Below are 20028 nucleotides of genomic sequence, written 5' to 3' on the forward strand. Positions count from 1 at the left end.
GCTGCGCTAACCTTGATTTGTAGAAAGAAACGCGAATTTGGGGGCGGCTATTCACACCCCCCTCTCTAGCCGCGATCCATCGATCCTAACAAACGGAAGCATCACCGACCGCCTCAAATAATTTTTCTATTTGTTTTCCTCCTTTCTAGCGCATTGCAGGCTTTACCGAATAACACTCATTGTTTCCCATCACAAGCATCTGAAGAAAAAATCTCCACCCGCAATCCGTCGCCATGAGTCATTGTCGGAGAAAAAGCTGCAAGCGATTGCTGTTCTGTTCCAGCTGTTCCGATCCATTCTTTTGCTATTATAACATCGGAGAACGACATTTCAGAGGACTCTCTGCTTCGCATGAAATGCATGTTGAGAGGTTGATACAGACCGCCAAGAGGTTGAACAAGGACATACCTTTAAGATCAAAGAAATAATCAAAATCGAGGAACGGGAAAAGAAATGACTTATTTATAAAAAAATAAATCGATTTGAAGTCTATAAAAATCTCAAAGATGAGGAGAGGATTTTTTATTTTATTTTTAAAATTATACCAAGTGTTTTGGAGAGGTCTTATTGGTTAAAATTTATATCCTAGGATTTCCAAAAGAATCTAAGAAAATCTATTGAAATTTTGGAAAGCAAAAGATTTTTAAAAAAAGTCAAGTTTGAATACCACATAATTTTTTAAAACTCTATAAAAATCTAATTGGGATATCATTATATTTCTATAAAATTTATAAAAATCTAGATTGAATACACCTATGTTCTTAAAATCCATAAAATTTATTTAAAATAATTAAAAACCCAACATTAATACACCCCCTTTAACTTCTTAATACACATAGATTTATATAATTATCATTTAACTTTTATATGTATAAACAATTCAAAAATAAAATAAAATTTTTCATAAATTCAATACATTTAAATTAAAATTTAATATATTTTCTATTAAATTAAGTATGACTTCAGAATTCATACCAATTAATTAGCTTATACTGAATGATCAATTGATTCAACATAAGTCAATCAATTAATATGACTTCCAATCAATTGATCTTAAAAAAAAGAGTTATAATCAATTTAATGAAAAATATATTAGAGTCTAATTTAAATTTATTGAATTTAGAAAGAATTATATCTCTTTTCAAATTTTTTATATCTATAAAAATAAGGATAATTAGATAAATTAATATCCGTTTAATTAGAGAATGAGAATAAATAGGAACTGAGAGTAAAGTTTAATTTTGACGGGAGATTTTAAGATTTACTGATTTTTTTTAATTTATTTAAAAAATAAATTTGTGAGACGTATCATAGGCGTGAGCAACCAAATACAAACGAAACTTGACCCAAATTAATTTAACCCAACCCAATCCAACGTAACCCAAGCCCTAACCGTGAAGAACCGTTGTCTTCTTCCTCCGCTGGGGCGACACCCATTCTCTCATTTCCTGCCTTCCCTTTTTTATTACCCCTTCAAGTTCAAACGCAAAGCATCTTCTTCTTCCTCCTGTCGCGCCGCTGCACTCACAATGCCACCGTCTCCTCCGCCTCTTCTTCTTCCTTTTCTCCTCCACCTCCTCCTCCATTTCCTCGCCTCAGCCTCCCATCCCATCTCGCTCCCACTCCGCCGAACACCACTCCCGCCCCACCCGGACCCCCGCCACCGACTGGCCGCACTCGCCTCGGCCTCCTACCTCCGCGCCTCCCTCCTCAAGAACCCTAGCCGTCACTCCTCCCCTCCCCCCGCTACCTCTCCCCTGTTCCCCCACTCCTACGGCGGCTACTCCTTCGGCCTCACCTTCGGCACGCCGCCGCAGGAGCTCCAGCTCCTCCTCGATACCGGCAGCCACATCACCTGGGTCCCCTGCACCCCCTCATACCAGTGCCGCAGCTGCGCCTCCCCCTCCGGTAACACCATCATCGTTTTCCTCCCTCGGTCCTCCTCCTCCGTTGCTCCCGTCGGATGCCGAAATCCCCGCTGCCTCTGGATCCACTCCGCCGACTTCCTCCGTTCCCGTTGCCCCTCCTGCAACAACGCTACCTCCGATTGTCCTGCCTCTGCGTGTCCCCCTTACTCCCTAATCTATGGGTCCGGCTCCACCGCCGGCCTCTTCGTGCTGGAGACGATGAGCTTTTCAAATCTTACTTTCCCCAATTTCACCGTCGGATGTTCTATTTTCTCCGAACGGCAACCTTCCGGAGGCATTGCCGGATTCGGACGCAGCGCCCCCTCCCTCCCCTCCCAGATTGGCCTGAAGCGGTTCTCCTACTGCCTCATCTCCCGCCGCTACGACGATGACGCCTCCGAGAGTGGCTCCATCGTGCTCGACCCACCTAAAGAGGACTCCTCCGACAGCCTGAGCTCTACGCCCTTCCTCAACAATTCGGCCGCTGGTGCCGTCCAAGGCTCTCCCTTCTCCGTCTACTACTACGTCGGGCTGCGCGAGATCGCCGTCGGAGGCGAGCAAGTAAAAATCCCCTACTCCGCCCTCGTCCCAGGCCCCACCGGCGAAGGCGGCGTCATCGTAGATTCCGGCACCACCTTCACCTACATGGCCCCCCACGTGTTCAATCCAGTGCTGGCCGCATTCGTCGACCGCGTGGCGGGACGCTACAACCGATCGAAGGCCTTGGAAGACCAGACGGGCCTGCGTCCGTGCTTCGCTCTTCCGCCGCACGCGACAGAAGTGGAGCTGCCGGAGCTAACGTTCCGCTTCAAGGGCGGGGCCGAGATGCGATTGCCGCTGAAGAACTACTTCGCATTCGTGAACCACGACGACGCGGGGGTGTGCCTCACCATCATATCCGACGGCAACGACGTCGCCACCTCGAACGCCGGCGACGGCCCGGCGGTGATACTGGGCAGTTTCCAGCAGCAAGACTACCTGATGGTGTACGACTTGGAGCGAGGACGGTTGGGATTCCGGCGGCAGTCCTGCCTAACCAATTAAAATTCATCCCCAGTTAATTAACCGGCTGCATGTTTGATTGATTTTTCCTGATCCTGAGATGACCGGCCTCGCATTGCTTTAGGAGAGTAGAAGTAATCCAATTCAATCGAACGATGAATGAACACTCATAAGAAACTTGTTCCAGACGGTAGAAAACTTGTTTAATAAATGAGAAAAATGCCTGTCTCTGTTTTTTTTTGCACTGCGATAATAAAAGGGAATTCTAACCCGTGAGGCCTGCCGATGATTGCAACTTTTGTTGCATGTTGCAGCCAGATTTGTTTGTCTGTGCATCAGGACAGAGGACTATGCCGAAGCTTGGGACCAGATGGAAGGAGTCGAGCCACCCGTGCCATTTCGACTGTTAAAGAACAATAAAAAAAAACACAAAATACGTTCTCCCATGCAAGTCTATGAGAGCTGTATAAAATCAATATAAAAAAATTTGAATAGAGGTGTGATTTGAGATTTATAGTTTAAAAATAGTAGTAAAAATTTAAATATATTTTTTATTTTGAAATTGATATAATATTTTTGAATTTATATAATTATATCCTATAAATTGGATAAAAAAATTCATTTAAGTTAATGTTTTAATAAAATTTTATAATATTGATATGGCATATTATCTAAAACTCCGACTTTCAGAGAAACTTTAATATACGAATGGGTTAATTAATAATGACATGGAAGAGCACATCTATACATGTGACAAAAGGTGATTCGTTCATCGTCTTTAGATCAATACCATGGGCGGAACTTACATGGGCCCAGTGTGGACAGTTGCCCACACTGGGCCCGAACAAAAAAAAAAAAAAAAAAAAAAAAAAAATATATATATATATATATATATATATATATATATATTATTAAGATTTTTTCCCCTAAATCAACTCCTAACTAAACTAATCGCTCTCTTTCCCTCTTCTCACGCGGTCACGCCGAACAGCCGAAATCCCCATCAGTAGTCAGCCCTTCCTCACCGCCTCCTCTTCGACTTCATCTTCCTCCCTTAGTCCCTTGGCGCCGCACTCCATAGCAAACTAAGAAACTTAAGGTAATCCTTAACCCTAAATATTTTTTTTCCTGTTCGGCTATTCTGAACAAAAAAATCAGCGAGGCACTTCTAAGTTCTAAATTCTCACCTGCATGACATATTGTCCAGCATATGTTCCTGTTATAGTAGAACTCTGACCAGATGCCACTATGCCAGTAAGGCTACTGCAAATAGCTTGGAACTCCAGTTTCCAAGAACATTCTTGATGAGAAAAAAAAATGTGTAGTCAGCTTATCTTACACAATCACAGTTAACTTGAATGACGAATCACCTCTAACATGAGGCAGACAACAATAAGTGATAATTCAAGCTTGGATATTCCAATTCAAGTGAATAAGTTATCAGTTTATACGCAACTCACATTGCAGTACATTGAACCACACTCTTGGCAAGAATATTGGAAAATAAATAATGTTCAATTTTGAGTTTAAAGGCGCTCTTACTCTATTCTTGTTATATCAAAATTATAGAATTGCATTTTCATGCTCATGATAACAAAGAACTGGTGTCCAGTATACATTCCAAAACAGTGTTAGTCATGTATACCTTCAAGAGAAATGATGCTTTATTGAGGTCAAGGTCATTACCCATTAAAGTGCTTAACTTAGCTTGTATTTTGACAACGTTTTTTGACCATTACCCATTAACATTGTTCCTTAAAGAATATTAGGCCTCAGCTTGAATTTTATAGAGATGAGTCAGATGACTAATTGTCAAGTTTCTTTCTGGTAACAGGATGATATCTATGCTCAACTATACAAGATTTGAGCTTGTCACTAAAGCACTCAAGTCAGTTTCAAAGGGTAGAAACACTACTTAGACAATTGTATTTGCTACCATTTGCCTTGAGCTCGATTTGCCTTGTTCATAGGATAGTTAGGAACTTAGAATTACCATCAGTTGCAGGTTTCTAACAATAGTTCTGGTTTTATGGAGATAGCCAGAGACACTTCCCCTTCTCCCAAGAGGTTGTCTTCATTACTACTTCAGACGGCAGTGTAACTTAAACTTGAATCAAGAATGAAATGAGTTGATAAATTTCTTAATTGACGATGTGCTAATCTGCTAGCTAATATATGGATATATTTGTTCAATGTTTCTATGCATTTTTTGTTTTATTTTTCATGTTTATTGGACTTGGAAGCATCAGGGCTGTGCTCTGCGCTCTTTGTACGCGTTTGATGTTGATTTATCTGAATCTATTCCATGTCAATGTGCTTAAATGTTAGCCTTTCTGCTGGAGTTGTCATACTAATAGAAAACTAAGTTCTAAGTATGTTTCCACAACTAATATTAGTTATTTGTATATTGTTTTGTTTTCTACCATATGCTTACAAAATTAAGAGCTACTAATGTTATAGTTTGGATTGTTAATTCATTTTTTAATTTTTTTTTTATATTAGGAAATCACTATGTCTACAATGCATAGATTTTTTAAAAGAAAAACTCCAGAACCAGAAGAACAAAATATTGGAGATGTTACAGTTGGAGAATTTGATTTTTCACAATTACCGGCAGATCCTGGACTAAGGATTCCAATTTGTTCTTATAATGCTAACATTAGGGATCAAGTTCGAAGGATATATTTGCAAAAGGGTCCATGTCAACCTTCAAGTTATGAATTCCCAAAACGAAAATTTGGAATAAGCCAATTTAGACAGTTTAATCCTTCATGGTTTAAGGAATTTGGTGATTGGTTGGAATATAGTATAGAAAAAGATGCGGCATATTGTTTGTATTGTTATCTCTTCAAGACAACTAAGGGAAAACAAGCACGAGGAGAGACTTTTGTTAGCGAAGGATTCACAAATTGGAAGGGTAAAGATAGATTAAATATTCATGTTGGCCAACATGATAGTGAACATTATAAAGCTCGAATGAATTGTGAAGCTTTGATGAATCAAGATGAGCACATTCAATCAATTTTGCACAAACAGTCAAAGCAAATGCGAAATGATTATCGTATCCGTCTCAATGCTTCTATTGATTGTATCAGAGTTTTGTTGCGACAAGGGAATTCATTTCGAGGTCATGATGAGACTGAAGGTTCTCTTAATCCGGGTAACTTTCTTATTCTACTGGAGTTTTTAGGTGCTCGTAATAAAGAGATTAATGATGTGATATTGAAAAATGCCACAAAAAATTGCAAGTTAACATCACCGGATATTCAGAAGGATATAGTAAGGGCTTGTGCAACTGAAGCAATTAATGTTATTATCAAAGATATTGGTAATTCATTATTCTCTATTTTAGTTGATGAATCTCGTGATGTGTCAATGAAGGAGCAAATGTCAGTTGTTTTGTGCTATGTGGATAGTAGTGGGCATGTAAATGAGCGTTTTATTGGAATTGAGCATGTTATTAGTACTACAGCACTCTCACTTAAAGCTGCTATTGATGAGATGTTCTCTAAATATAATTTGAGCATAGCTAATGTGAGAGGACAAGGTTTTGATGGAGCAAGTAATATACAAGGTAAATTTAATGGTCTAAAAGCACTCATTTTAAAGGAGAACCCATGTGCATTTTATATACATTGTTTTGCCCATAAGCTTCAACTAGCTCTTATAGTTGTGGCCAAGAAAAATCTTCCGATTTCTAATTTCTTTCGTATTGTTGGTGATGTGGTAAATGTTGTTGGATCATCTTGCAAACGTTCTGATCTTCTTAAGGAGAAACATTCAGATTTTATTGTTGAGGCATTGGAGAGGGGTGAAATTTCAAGTGGTCGAGGACTTAATCAAGAAACTACCCTTCAACGTGCTGGGGATAAACGTTGGGGGTCACATTACAATTCTTTGATCAGTTTGATTTCTATGTTCTCTGCTGTCATTGATGTGCTTGAAGTGATTTCAGAAGATGATTCTAGTTCTCCTGATAAAAAAACTGAGGCATTTAATTTATTGGAATCAATACTTTCATTTGATTTTGCATTTAATCTACACTTGATGAAACATGTCTTAGGGATTTCGAGTGAATTGTCGATAGCATTACAAAAGAAAGATCAGGATATTGTAAATGCAATGGATTTGGTACAAGTATGCAAACACCGACTCCAAAATATGAGAGAAGATGGTTGGGATTCATTTTTAGAAAAAGTTCACTATTTTTGTCAACAACATTACATTGATTGTCTCAAAATGGATGATATGTTCACACGTTGGGCACCACGTGGTCGTCCCCATCGTAATCCACCAGAAGTAACAAATTTACATCACTATCGAGTTGATTTATTCTATGGTGTTATTGATATGCAACTTCAAGAATTAAATGATCGTTTCTCCGAGGCAAGTACAGAGTTACTTCTTTGTGTAGCTTGTTTGTGTCCACAAAACTCTTTTTTGGCTTTTGACAAGAAAAAATTGTTGCAACTGGCTGAGTTTTATCCACAAGATTTCTCAAGATTTGATCTTCTCGTACTTGATGATCAACTTGAAACATATATATGTGATATGCGTTCTAACAAAACATTTCAAGGATTGAAAGGTCTCGGTGATCTTTCAGAGAAGTTAGTTATGTCAAAGAAAAATATGGTGTATCCATTGGTTTTTAAGCTTTTGACATTAGCATTAATTTTACCAGTTGCGACTGCGACGGTAGAGAGAGTGTTTTCTGCCATGAGAATTGTGAAAGACAGGTTGCACAATCGAATGAGTGATGATTGGATGAATGATAGTCTTATTGTCTATGTAGAGAAAGATATATTTCTAAAGGTTGATAATGAAGCTATTATACAAAAGTTTCAAAATATGAAGACTCGAAAAGAACAATTGTAAGATAATTATGTTGTGATATTTGATTTAATAGTGCATGCTTTGTTAACAAAAAGAATTAATTTCTTAACTTAAAATCTTTACAACTCTCTTTTGAAATTAATATATTCTTTAAAAAATCATGTAGTTAGTAAATATATTCTTTAAAAAATCATGTAGTTCTACTAATGCTGAATATGTCAAGTTATCACTATAAGTTTTAGCTTTCCATTTTGAATTTTGATAGCAAGTGCTAATTTGTCTGATTCATTTACAACTATATTTTATATGCAGATTTCAATGTGGATGATGCTGAAGAACTTTTGAGTGCATCTCATAGCCAAGAATCTATTTGAAGATGGTGGAATAGACATCTTTTTTTTATATTAGGGAGGCTAATCCGGTTGGACAAGCTCATCGGGTTAGTTTTCATTTTGTCATTTGGGGTTTAATTATTATATCAGTTTCTATGTATCATGTTCTATTCAATTATATAACGAAACATGGTTAACTATTCTTTTCTCTAGTTCTTTCCAATGAGACACACTCAATATATATATTGCTTAGTCTCTGTTGATCTATGATTTTATATCATACCATGCATAATTTTGCAATTATAAAATTTTAATTTTATTTTGCTTTATTAAATATATTATATTATTGTCTACACTCAACCAATATCCTAGCTCCATCCCTGAGTCCAACACGAAGGAGGTAAATCACAGGTGGCTACTAGTCATTAGTGCAAATGGCCAAGACATGAGGAAGGTTATACTCGGTCACGTCGAATTTCGACTCCAAGACCTCATGTGATAATATCTCATATTTTAACCATCACACCACCCCGAAGGAACAAGAATACATCTATACATGCATTAATAATATGGCAAATTAAAGAAGGGAACGGATATTTCATTATTTCAAAAGTCATGTCAAATTACAATTTTACCTTTTTTTCTCTCTCTAGATCCTACTACACTAAACTAAATTATATTAAATTAAATTTTATTTAAATTTTAATAAATAATCCTCTATATTTATTTTTTTAATTTTAAAACTTTAATACAAATATATAAATATTAAAAAAATAATAAAACATTAAAAATATTTTTTCATATTTTTAAATATCTTTAAAATTTTTAATATGTAATTATAAAAGAGTAAAAAAAATAAAATTAATAACAAGAGTTGATTGTATTAATAAAAATAATAAAAAAAATCACTTTGAAACTGGTTTGATCAAATTAGCATGTGTTGGTTTCTGAAGATTAAAAATAATTTTAGAACTCTTCAGAATTTGCCGTAATAAATAATCTTCTAAATTTCTTTATTTTTTAATATTAATTTTAAAACTTTAATAAAAATAATTAAAAATATATAAAAAGAAGGTTAATAAAATATTTATAAAAAATCCTATTTTTAATATCTTAAATTTTTTTAATATGTAATTATAAGAGAGTAAAAAATAAAAATAAAATTAATAACAAAAGTTAATTTTATTAATAAAAATAAAAAATTACTTTGGTTCTATTTGGTCAAAATAGCACCACAGTGATGCAGATGGTTAAGATCGGCATTGTTATAAAAGTTTCAAATCGTTTTGAAAACTATTTAGAAGACTTTAAAAAATTAAAAGTGAGCTTATTTGGATTCCAACATTGCTCAGATGATTTAGAAAGTTTTAAATTTTACGTTAATTAACATGAACCTATAACTTTTGATAGGAGATTCAAAATCAAAATTTTTTATCATATCTCTCTTATGCACCCTCAACACTTCCATCTCATTATATAATTTCAAAAATCTAAGTCATTTAAGTCCAATAATAAATTTCAGTCAAAATTCATTAATGAACTTAGAGATCTTTAATCAAGTTCATTACAACTCATATAGGTTTTTGTAGTGCACAGTGGTCCAAATGTGCTATCCTCTATTATCGTAAGGATTTCTAGTATTACTCAAAAGATTTATAAAATTTTAGACTTTATATAAATTGGCATGAGCCTATAACTTTATGTAGGAGACTCAGGATCAAGTTTTTCACTATATATACCTTCTACACATTTCACATTTTCATCTCATTATAAAATTTCATAAATCCAAGTAGTATAGGTCCATCAATGAGTTTTGATCAGGTTCAACTTGAGTGAATTTATTAGGTGAATATGAACCCAAATAACCTCTCTTTTATCATTTTAAAGCCCTTCAAATAGTGCTTAAAATGATTTAAAATTTTCAAAACACTATGGTACTGTTTTTTGAAAATCAACACCACTGTACTATTGGTCAAACCATCACCTAAGTGTTATTATTATTAAAATCAACCATGGTTATTAATTTTATTTTTATATTTTACTCTTTGATAATTACATATTAAAAAATTGAAAATATTTAAAAAAGGAAAAAATATTCTTAATGTTTTATTGACCTTTTTAAAAATATTTTTTAAAATTTTTTATTAAAGTTTTAAAATTAAAATTAAAAACAAATAAATATAGAAGATTATTTATTAAAGTTTAAATGATGTTATATATATATATATATATATATATATATATATATATATATATATATATATATATATAAATAACGCGCTTAAAAGAGAAAGAAAAAAAATTAGAAAAGTTACATGTAAAGGGGTAAAGTTATAATTTAATGCACGTTTAGGAATAATAAAACCTTAGTATAAACGAGACAATTTTAGTTCTTTGATGATAAGTATAGTTTTTGTTTTTTGTTTGTTTTTTTGAGATGTTTTAACAGAACAATTTTTAACATTATTTATCCAATCGAAAAAGATTCCTAAAATATTTAAAATATTTGTTCAAAAAAATAATGTATTGATATGGTAAAATGGATCGCCTTTTCAAGGCCACAGTCTATTCCATGCACCGGATTTGTAGCGTTTCTTCAAAGCCACTTCTCATCACAACCTACCGAACTCTTATATAATTATTAAAATATCATTTAACAAACAATATCTCATACATTAATACTTAACTACCCTATTTATATGAATAAAAAATCATAAACCCTTTGTAATTACTGTTAAAGCAACAATTACAAATTTTTTTTTCTCATTTAACATGCTCCGTTTTTTTATCGCGCAAACAACAAATAAAATAAAATCGAAAACAGAGTCCTCCGTTAGATGTCGACGCTGCATTCCGTATTCCGCTGGAAGCGGAATCCGGCGTCACCGTCGACGGCGAACAAGGCCGGGCAGCTGACACGGAGGTGGTAGTGGGAGGAGATCCATGAGCCGACCTTCCACCGGAGGCGGCCGTCGACGCGGAGGTGGAAGAGAATAAATCCGGCGCGCTCGCCCTGGGAGAGGGAGTCGGCTATATAGGGGGCGAGAAGGATGCCTCCGCCGGAAAGATACATCGACCAGACAGTGACGTCGCCGTGGCCCTGGTAGCCGGCTGGGAGGGAAGTGGCGACGGAGACGCGCTGGGCGTCGTAGAGGAGGAAGGCGTCGAGGCGGTCGTAATACACGCCGACGCGGTCGTTGTGGTTGCGGGAGGAGAGGGTGACCTGAAAGACGGCGGAGAGGATTGGGGAGGCAGTGGAGGGGGTGAAGGTGAGGTTGAGCTCGAGCAGGGAGGCATCCTCGAGGCGGAATGCAGGCTTGGTGGGGCGGAGAGCGAGCCAGATGATGAGGACGGTGAGAAGGACGGCGGCGACGAGAATGAGGAAGCCGGCGAAGAGGCGGTGGTAGAGCTGCCGCCGTTTTTCCTCCTCGTGGTTGCCGCAGTCCTCCGCCATGGGGAACTATAAACTTGGGACAGTGGTTTATATATATAAAGGGTGGAAATTTTATTTCTTTTCCTTTTTTTTTTTTAAATTAAACGTAACATTAATTTATATCATTAAACCACAAACGAAATATCAATTAACCTTGATCTCAGCATCTCGTATAATATGATACAATTTAAAAAAAAAAAAAATAATCCGATCCACAAAGTTACAGGTCTCAAAGAAAGATCCATTGTAGACAATAATTTTATCATTGAGTCGAGACTCTTCTTCAAATTTTTTTCTTCCTCTAATAGATCATTAATTATAATATATATATATATATATATAATATGTTTATTAGATATGAAAGCTAAATCCAAAATGATAAGGTATTATGCTGGCATTGATATATATCACACAGTATGTACACACGATTCTAACAAAGAATGTAAAGTAAAAACAATGGATAGGGAACCAATTAATGTTTGGTATAACAAACCCAAGGAGAAGCGTCTTGTTAGAATCTTCATCATGATGTGCGGTTGGCAGCATCCTCGATCATCATCCCCTTGAAGCTCTTGGCCAACCAAATTGCAGTTTCCCGAGGGGAAACCTTGTCCTTCCCAAATGGCTTTAAGACGACAGCAAGCTCTTCCAGTCTATTGTACTGCAGAAGATCCGCGGATAGTTCTAATAATCCTTCGAGAGCTTCTGCTCTCTGTCTGAAGGAGTTCACGTCCAGCGTTTCCTTAGCTGGAGCTTCCTCTTCCTTTGGCGCATGGTTGTGTTCCGATGAAGCGGATTGGTCCTCTGTACAACTTGATTTTGCTGTTTGTGAGCTGATCCCCCTCTCCTTACTGCGGCTCTCTGAAGCATTTGCTTTAAGAGTCATGGCTTCAACAAATCCAGAAGGGTTCAGGCCAGTTGCGATGCTCCTCGTATCAGCCTCTTCTTGGACAACGCTAATTAGCTTTCCCATGTCGATGTTCTGTGCATTCTTCTCCTTGTTATCTAAGATAGGTTGATCACCACCAACTCGATAGCTGCTGTGTCTAATGACATGAATGACTTCATCAAATACTGGGGTTAGGTGAGGTGCAGTTGGTTTTTCCAGTGTTTGATTAATAGGGGCAGGGGCCGATCGAGTAATTTCCACAAGAGAGGTCTTAGGGGCTGCTGAAACAAATGGCACGATATCTGTCATCGTAGAAAGGAGCTCTCTAACTGTAAACTTGTCGACCCCAGTTCGCTTGACAGTTTGATTTTGCTCCGGTTTAATTAACGAAACATCATCTTTGTAGACAACATCTTGTTCAGAGATGGAAAAGGTTTGCTCGAGTAATGAACTTGAACTCATTATGTCATTGCTTGACGTGCTGTTCTGCATGTCCTCTGCACTGACTTCGAAATTTACAGTAGGTTTGCCATCATGCCCAGGACTATCGGCTGACGAATAATCAAGTCTCATATTTGTACATGAAGATAATGACGACGCTGGCCTATCTGATTCAGAAATTTCAGGCAGAAACATATCCACAGCAAAATCTGGTGTTTTATCCTGGGAATACCTCTTCTGGTCCTCGAATATTGTATCGAGAGAATGTAGACTAGGAGCGGGTGAAGCACATGAAGGAAACAATTCATTCTGCACCTTATCAACTTCTACTCGAGATTCTTGACTTGGAACGGGTGGAGAACTTGATTTACCCAAATTGATCGCAATTGCACTTGAAGAAACTAGACAACCATCCTCATTTTGGCTGTCAAGTTGCTTAGAGAAACATCTATCCTCCTTTGGACAAATATCAGTGCCCTGATTTACTTTTGTAGGAGCACTTTTGATCCCACTAGTTTCAACTGAACAATGATTGTTAGCAACATCAAGTTTCTTGGAATGAAGGATATGCTTTTTCGCAGCAATGAAAGGTGGAGTCGTTCTTTGCCTTGTCTTGGAAGGAATTTTATCTTCTGATATTTGTTTGACAGGAACTGGTGGTGAAACACCATCAATTTGGGCCTTGATCTTTGGAGTAGATTCAAGTTTCGGAAGCTGCGACGTTTAACAATGTCGGATAGTCTGTAAATGTATAAATAAATTAAAGACAGATAGTTGTTAGCTTACCTGCTGCTTAAACTTGTGTGAATTCTGGGCTCCTTTTACTGAATCACCGTTACTTTTGGCTGGTTCATCAGGTTGTCCCACATTAGATTTTGAAGTTGGATGGCCACTAACAGATTCGGATACCCTGTCTGATCCATCTACGTCAGTTTTACGGTTGGAAGGATCTTGTGCAGAATCATCAATGATTTTCGTAGGCAAATCAGCTTGGCCTTCTGAATTGCACTGTGAAGTTGAACTGCTACTTACAGGAATGGATAACTTAGGTATGGGTTCTGGGTTAGTCTTGTGATCTGAAGCACCAATTTTAACACGTGTTGCTCTCATAGGGGATCTATTTTCTCTAACTTTCCCTTCCCCTTCCCCTTTCCCTTTTAGCACTGTCAGTATGCTATTCACAGGTTTTGACTGCTTAGCCACAACTTTGGGCTGGTGATCAACATGTATTAACTTTGACGAATCTTTCCTCTCTAGTACAGCTTTGGGGGCATTCCTATGTAATGAATCAAGGGGAGTGAACTTGTTAGAACCTATTTCATCAGTTGAACCATTATCCCTTCCAACTTCGTTTTGATGGCAGTTAACCTTTTGACCTGGAATATTGATATCCCCCGAGTGCAAACTGTCTTTGTCACTGCTGGAAAAACTACTGCTTTGGCTTTCAGACATATTCTGAGTGCTATGCGATGTTGACATGGGCTTCTCACGCGACCGGCATACAGTTGGAGGAACAGGACATGGACGGTATTGGTTGACATATGGTTGTAAATAAGGGTGTTGTAGAATTTCAGATGCCTGAATCATTGAATTATAGCATATTTAATGGTGATAGGAAATAAATATAGGTGGAAATCATCAAGCACATCACACTGATAATAGGTTGTGAAATGGAGACGCTTCAGGGGCTTACAGTTGGCCGATTTTCTGGATTCTTCCTCAACATGCTTTTGATAATAGCTTTTCTGCATTAAAAACAACAGTCACTAATGAAGAACATAACCACAAAAGATATATGCAAAACAGGCACTTACAGCGAAGAAGAATAACAAGTAGGAACTGGACCTATTGATGACCGATTAATCTTGCTTATCAAACCAGCCATATCCTGAAAAAAAAATAAAAAAATCAGATACATCAGGAACATAAGGTTTGGAAGATACTTGTAACTTTTACTATAATTTAGTTGAAGAAAGCCAGTCAATCTAGACTCGTATGGTACAAATAACGCAAAAAGGGAAGTATTTATTCCTATACTTAAAGTGGAATCCTCTTTTAACTGCCATAATGAACACATAAAAGTAATATAAATGAAACAACTTTTTTCCCTAAAAATAATAATAATGGCGTGTAAGCATCTTCCTATCAGGAAGAATGCTCATCAGAAAGACAAAATCGTAGAAGGTAAATAAAGACCAGGTAATACTAATTTAGATATATACTTTTATACTTGGACAATTTGTAATATTACTAGGCTGCAAACTCTGCTTAAGATCCCAATGCTTTAACTTCTAGTAGGTCTAATAACACAAATGTATTAGAGTACAATGTAAATGGCTAAGGAAAACCAGTAAAAAAACAAAAGTGTACTTGAGAATGTCGGGATGTTTGTGAAAGAACAAAGAAAAAAAGAATGGATCAGGAAACACAAGGCAGACAAAATTAGATGAAGTTTCCAATTTTTCTCCATACATTAGGATAGATTCAAGTCTCCCCTTTTTCTTTCCTTTTTGTCTTTGATAAATCTTTTGTAAACTTATATATAAAGAGAATTCTATCTCGTAACTAGACTAATCCAAAAAAGATACAAATCTATGCTATCCTTTTAACCATATCAACTTTTTATTGGCATGTAATTCTACTCTTCCAACCATCTATACCTAAAATTATCAGAGTGCGACACAAACCTTACAAAGGTGCATCAAACAAAAAGAACTGCACTTTACCAGTTTTCAGGAGTTTTGAACACATTCCAATCAACACATACTTTTATAAAGGTAAAATGAGATGCTTAAAAGCCATTATACAAAATTGTTTTGAAGATTTTGAATAAATAAAAAAATTGCAGATCGCGCAATCCCACAATATGTTATTACTATTTGCAACAAAGTTTATGAGTCATGCATCCGAATGCACAGAAATGCAAATTGCTAGCTACCTGCAGTCCTGGACTTATAAATTCCAATTAACTTCTATAAGTCAGACTTACAAAAGCTTTAAATGCAGGTCGATGAGCAGCCATCTCATATACACAACAACCTGATCAACAATTTCCAAATTAGTCATGCGCATACTCCACCAGAAAGCATTTGGGGTAGAAACATGAAGCAGGCATACCCAAGGACCAGATATCCGACTTAAATCCATAAGGAATGTCTGTAAGGAGCTCTGGACACATATAATTGGGAGTTCCAACAACCTATGGAAAATACCGCTTATGAGTTCCATCAAAATTTGCAAGCATCATATAACATAAACGATTGTGTTAGTTGGGAGAAAACGTATGCACTCAAGATTCATATAGCAGAGATTATCATATGACCAAACAGACTTCACCCACGATTGGTATCACATCAAGAAGCATCAAAATCAATAATGTGAGTACACTTGTTACATATTATGTATATATTCTTCCAAAAGCAGATACAATCTGGGAAAATGAATTTACTAGCTTTTCGCCAATATAAGGGAGAGCTTAAGTTTCAAAATCACGAAAACACTCATGTGACATTGGCTTTAGAACCAAGCTCAAGCATGTCATTCTCACGAAACAATGTCATTGTGACAAAAAAAATTTGAAGAAAAAATATTAGTGTTATTATGTCAATTTTAATGACATCACTAAGCAACTCCACCTCTTGCCAAAGCCTGAGTCGCTTAGAACATGCCTCCAGGGCTTCACACGGATGTTAAGTGCATGGTAGTTTGTCTGTAGTGGGCAGGGTTCGAGTCACAGGGAATGTATCACCTATGTTCATCCCATCATGCACTTAACACCTGTGCTCCTGATGAACCTCCTTCCATTGACGTGGGGTCGTCGCCTGGGGGGGGGCCATTAATGTAGTGGTTCCACATTTTTTTTTCAAAGTAGCTTAGAACATGGAATAAGAGAAGAAAGAAAGGACTAGTAATTCTGAAATTGACTATACTTTGCTATTTAGCCCTTACATTCAAAGGTAAATTCGCTTTGGCATACTAATTCTGTAAATTAATTTAACAATGTACCCATGTCACATTTAAAGAGTTGCCTATTGAAGTAAAGGGCATTCAAGGAATTAAGCACTTACAGAAGAAGCCAAATCATCAGCTTTTAGAGTTTTAGCTAGCCCAAAATCTCCTGCACAAGAAAGATGACAAGGAAAATTTCAAGTGCAAATAAAACAATTATCATAAAAAAGTCTAAGCACAGTCAAGCTGCTAACCAAGGCGAACATCTTGATCCTTAGTGAGAAATGTATTTGAGCACTGCCACATAGATGTCAGAAACATAATGAAAAGAATCAGATAAGAATATAAACAACTGAGCGCCAAATGTCACCAACCTTGAGGTCTCGATGCAAAACAAAGTTTGAATGCAAGTATTCAACAGCTAACAGGAGTTGGACAAACCACTTCAGCAATTTCTGGTAGGAAGATAGCTTATCAGATTTCCACCTTTCCAAGAAACTTTTAGGCAGATAGAGAAAGATCTAGATGAATTTATTTTACCTCCTCTGGAAAATATGTTCCATTTGATCGTTTCATCAGCTCAGCCCTTTTACATTACACAGATTGAAGTAAAGCGAACCAACAAATTTACATCAAACGTACTTTGAAAAAAAGAGAGTTACAGTTGAAGGCTTACATGTCTCCTCCCTCACAGTATCCAGTGACAATACAAACATAGCAACCCTATATTCACACTCATTGATTAGACAAACGAATCAAAAAAACAACGAATGCATCGAGTGTTCTATTTTACAGTTCGAGACCTTCTCTACCCAGGCTTCCTTGAACTCAACTATGTAAGGATGCTGGATACGTGCTATAAGAGCCATCTGCATAGGTCACACTCGAGAATTATAAGAAAGATTGACGCCTATAAATGTAGAAGAAAGTAATGAGGCATCAACTCCACAGACCTCCTGGTGAGCAGATCGGCGGCAACGTTCAGTCTGTCTCGCTAGTCGAATTTTCTTTAGAACATATCTGAAAAAAATAAAAAAGTTAGAAATTGACCATAGGACTCGAAACGAACCAATAGATCAGGAAAGCGAGCTAAACGCACTTCTGTTTTTCTTGCCTATGATTCACAAGAATCGCAGCTCCAAAGGCTCCGCGGCCAATCTGTTCCATTATCTCATACTTATCCATTCTCGACTCCATGGATCCAATCCCCAAATGGGACGGTGGAGAAACTTGCTCAGAAATCAACTACACAAATCTAATCCCAGCTCAAGCTCGAAATGCTCTGACGCATAGATCATATAATCAGATCTCCTCAAACTCCTCCCGCCACATCGAATCGAGAACTGAAAAAAGGAAGAAGAAAAAAACCATTTAACCGCACTGAGATCCAGAAAAAGAAAAAAAAAAACCCAGAGTAATCAATCGATCCCACGGCGACGAACTCACCTGGAGAAATCGATCTGGCTCATCGAAAGGGGAATTCTCGTCCTCTCCATCGACATCCAGATCTCCCGTTCCTCAGACTGATGAATGTCACCGTCCGCTAGCGAAGGGCAGGGCGAGTTCCGAAAGCGAGGAAGGACCGGATCGCGGCTCCCGCTGTGAGCTGCTCGATGGGGAGATGGAATGCAGTCTTCCACTGTGGCGGGCGTCGGAGGATGGCGACGGCCGGTGAGTTGATGCGGGTTCCTTTTCTTTTTACCCTTTTTATTAAATAGTTGGACTCTATCGCTCCTCACTGGCACTGCATCGATTTGAATAGAAATGGCAACAATTTAAAATGGAGAGTTGAGAGGGGGAGCCGGGGAGGGGAATCATTTATAGCTGGAGGGGAGACGTCAGCTAAGCTCAACCATCGGATGTGGTCGAGTTTAAAAAAAAAAACTGAAATGAAATGAAATGAAATGAAATGAAGGCAAAGCAACGCCGTGAGGCAGAGTGCTGGCAGAAGACACAGAGCTGCTTTTATTTACTTCTCTGTGGTTTTGGCTGGAGTAATTGATACGGTATAATTTCTTCCCGTTGCTACGTCATTTAATTAAATTACAGGTCAAATAATAAAATTGCACAAGTGTTACCATGATTAATGTCTAGCTGGTACTGACCTTCCTCTAAATATACAGCTATTGTATTAGAATAAATATCCTATGTGATTTAGAAAAAAAATATTAAGATAAGATAATAATTTCATGTTTTCTTTCATAATTAATTTATATATTAACGTAGTTAGTATTACATAGATGATTGCTCCACTAAATATTAAGTTAATTTTTAGTGGTATAAAATGTCATACTATGTGTCTAACTTTCTATAGATAAAAGATCGTTGTACTAAGATAAATATTTTTCATAATTTATCTCCTTATAAAGAGTATGGGTTAGGAGTGCAAATGAGTCGAGTTGTTCGTGAGTAGCTCGGTCAAAAGTCGACTCGAACTCGGAGTTGACTGAGCTCGAAATGAGTTTAAACTGGCTCGTTTAATATTCGAGTCGAACTCGAGCTCATTTAATACTGACTCGATGACTTATCGAACCTGTTCGAGTTAGACTAATTTAATATTTTAATATTTAAAATAATTTATATTTTTAAATTAAATAATAAATTAATGAGGTATTTATGGTTAACCTATTTCATTAGGTAAGTCAGAGTTAAAGGTTCAAATCCCAATCCGCAATTTGTAAATTCAATCAAACTCGAGCCCATAATTAAATAGCCGAGCTAGAGTTCAGATTCAAAAATGCACTCGAGCTTGAGTCTTTTTAATTTTCTCGAGCTTGAGCCGACCCAAGCTAAAACTCAGTTGGACTCATTTACACCCTTATTATGGGTCCATTCTGAACCAACTACTGTAATAATTTTTGGATCAATTCATAATCGGTGTCTGACCTCTTCATTGAATAGGCCATTAAGCTAAGGTAAAATATCTATTATAATTTATTTATCTGTATTTTATGGTAAGATTGATAATACTGAATGGTTTGGGAGGACCATATCGTCCTTTTCTCCCATAATTAATTCAATTATTTCGATGAATTTAATTCATCGACAACCAGCTGGATTGACAGATGCGCTTTGTTTTGCCACGTGGTCAATTGGAACAGGCTGGCTTCATTGTTCGCTTGTTTATTTCTCGACCGGCCGGTCATGGCGGCAGACAGGCAACAGGAATGTCTTCGGCTATAAACGTCGAGGGCCCATCCCTTAAGTCTTTTAACCGTCCCAAACTCGTGGAACGTGCGACAC

The 20028-nt window shown here is 37.1% G+C and overlaps 4 protein-coding genes across 4 annotated transcripts; 2 read left to right on the plus strand and 2 right to left on the minus strand.

The window, feature by feature from the left end:
• Positions 1-1427: 1427 nt before the first annotated feature.
• On the plus strand, positions 1428-3137 carry LOC122035723 (probable aspartyl protease At4g16563). The gene has a single exon (XM_042594828.1). The coding sequence runs from the start codon at positions 1530-1532 to the stop codon at positions 2949-2951; it is 1422 nt and encodes a 473-aa protein (XP_042450762.1). The 5' UTR covers positions 1428-1529; the 3' UTR covers positions 2952-3137.
• Positions 3138-5429: 2292 nt separating this feature from the next.
• Positions 5430-7784, plus strand: LOC122035727 (zinc finger MYM-type protein 1-like). Its single transcript, XM_042594835.1, has one exon. The coding sequence runs from the start codon at positions 5430-5432 to the stop codon at positions 7782-7784; it is 2355 nt and encodes a 784-aa protein (XP_042450769.1).
• A 3071-nt stretch (positions 7785-10855) lies between these two features.
• LOC122035728 (NDR1/HIN1-like protein 1) lies at positions 10856-11528 on the minus strand. The gene has a single exon (XM_042594836.1). The coding sequence runs from the start codon at positions 11526-11528 to the stop codon at positions 10908-10910; it is 621 nt and encodes a 206-aa protein (XP_042450770.1). The 3' UTR covers positions 10856-10907.
• Positions 11529-11881: 353 nt separating this feature from the next.
• On the minus strand, positions 11882-18633 carry LOC122035746 (serine/threonine-protein kinase Nek5-like). The gene is made up of 15 exons (XM_042594856.1): positions 18232-18633; positions 17885-18128; positions 17739-17805; positions 17589-17654; positions 17462-17508; positions 17326-17371; positions 17160-17240; positions 17040-17082; positions 16905-16954; positions 15955-16036; positions 15827-15876; positions 14652-14725; positions 14531-14582; positions 13624-14415; positions 11882-13551 (listed from the first exon to the last, which is right to left on the minus strand). The coding sequence occupies exons 2-15, from the start codon at positions 17980-17982 to the stop codon at positions 12031-12033; spliced, it is 3069 nt and encodes a 1022-aa protein (XP_042450790.1). The 5' UTR covers positions 17983-18128; positions 18232-18633; the 3' UTR covers positions 11882-12030.
• Between the last annotated feature and the right edge of the window lie 1395 nt (positions 18634-20028).

This window comes from Zingiber officinale, unplaced genomic scaffold (genome assembly GCF_018446385.1).
Source record: "Zingiber officinale cultivar Zhangliang unplaced genomic scaffold, Zo_v1.1 ctg100, whole genome shotgun sequence".
Classification (NCBI taxonomy): Eukaryota; Viridiplantae; Streptophyta; class Magnoliopsida; order Zingiberales; family Zingiberaceae; genus Zingiber; species Zingiber officinale.

Coding starts and splice junctions, on each gene's coding strand:
- LOC122035723 (XM_042594828.1), top strand. CDS start 1,530: ATGCCACCGTCTCCTCCGCCTCTTCTTCTTCCTTTTCTCCTCCACCTC.
- LOC122035727 (XM_042594835.1), top strand. CDS start 5,430: ATGCATAGATTTTTTAAAAGAAAAACTCCAGAACCAGAAGAACAAAAT.
- LOC122035728 (XM_042594836.1), bottom strand. CDS start 11,528: ATGGCGGAGGACTGCGGCAACCACGAGGAGGAAAAACGGCGGCAGCTC.
- LOC122035746 (XM_042594856.1), bottom strand. CDS start 17,982: ATGGAGTCGAGAATGGATAAGTATGAGATAATGGAACAGATTGGCCGC. Junction 17,509..17,588: donor AGGAAGCCTGGGTAGAGAAG/GTCTCGAACTGT, acceptor GTGTGAATATAG/GGTTGCTATGTTTGTATTGT. Junction 14,583..14,651: donor ACTTGTTATTCTTCTTCGCT/GTAAGTGCCTGT, acceptor TTTTTAATGCAG/AAAAGCTATTATCAAAAGCA.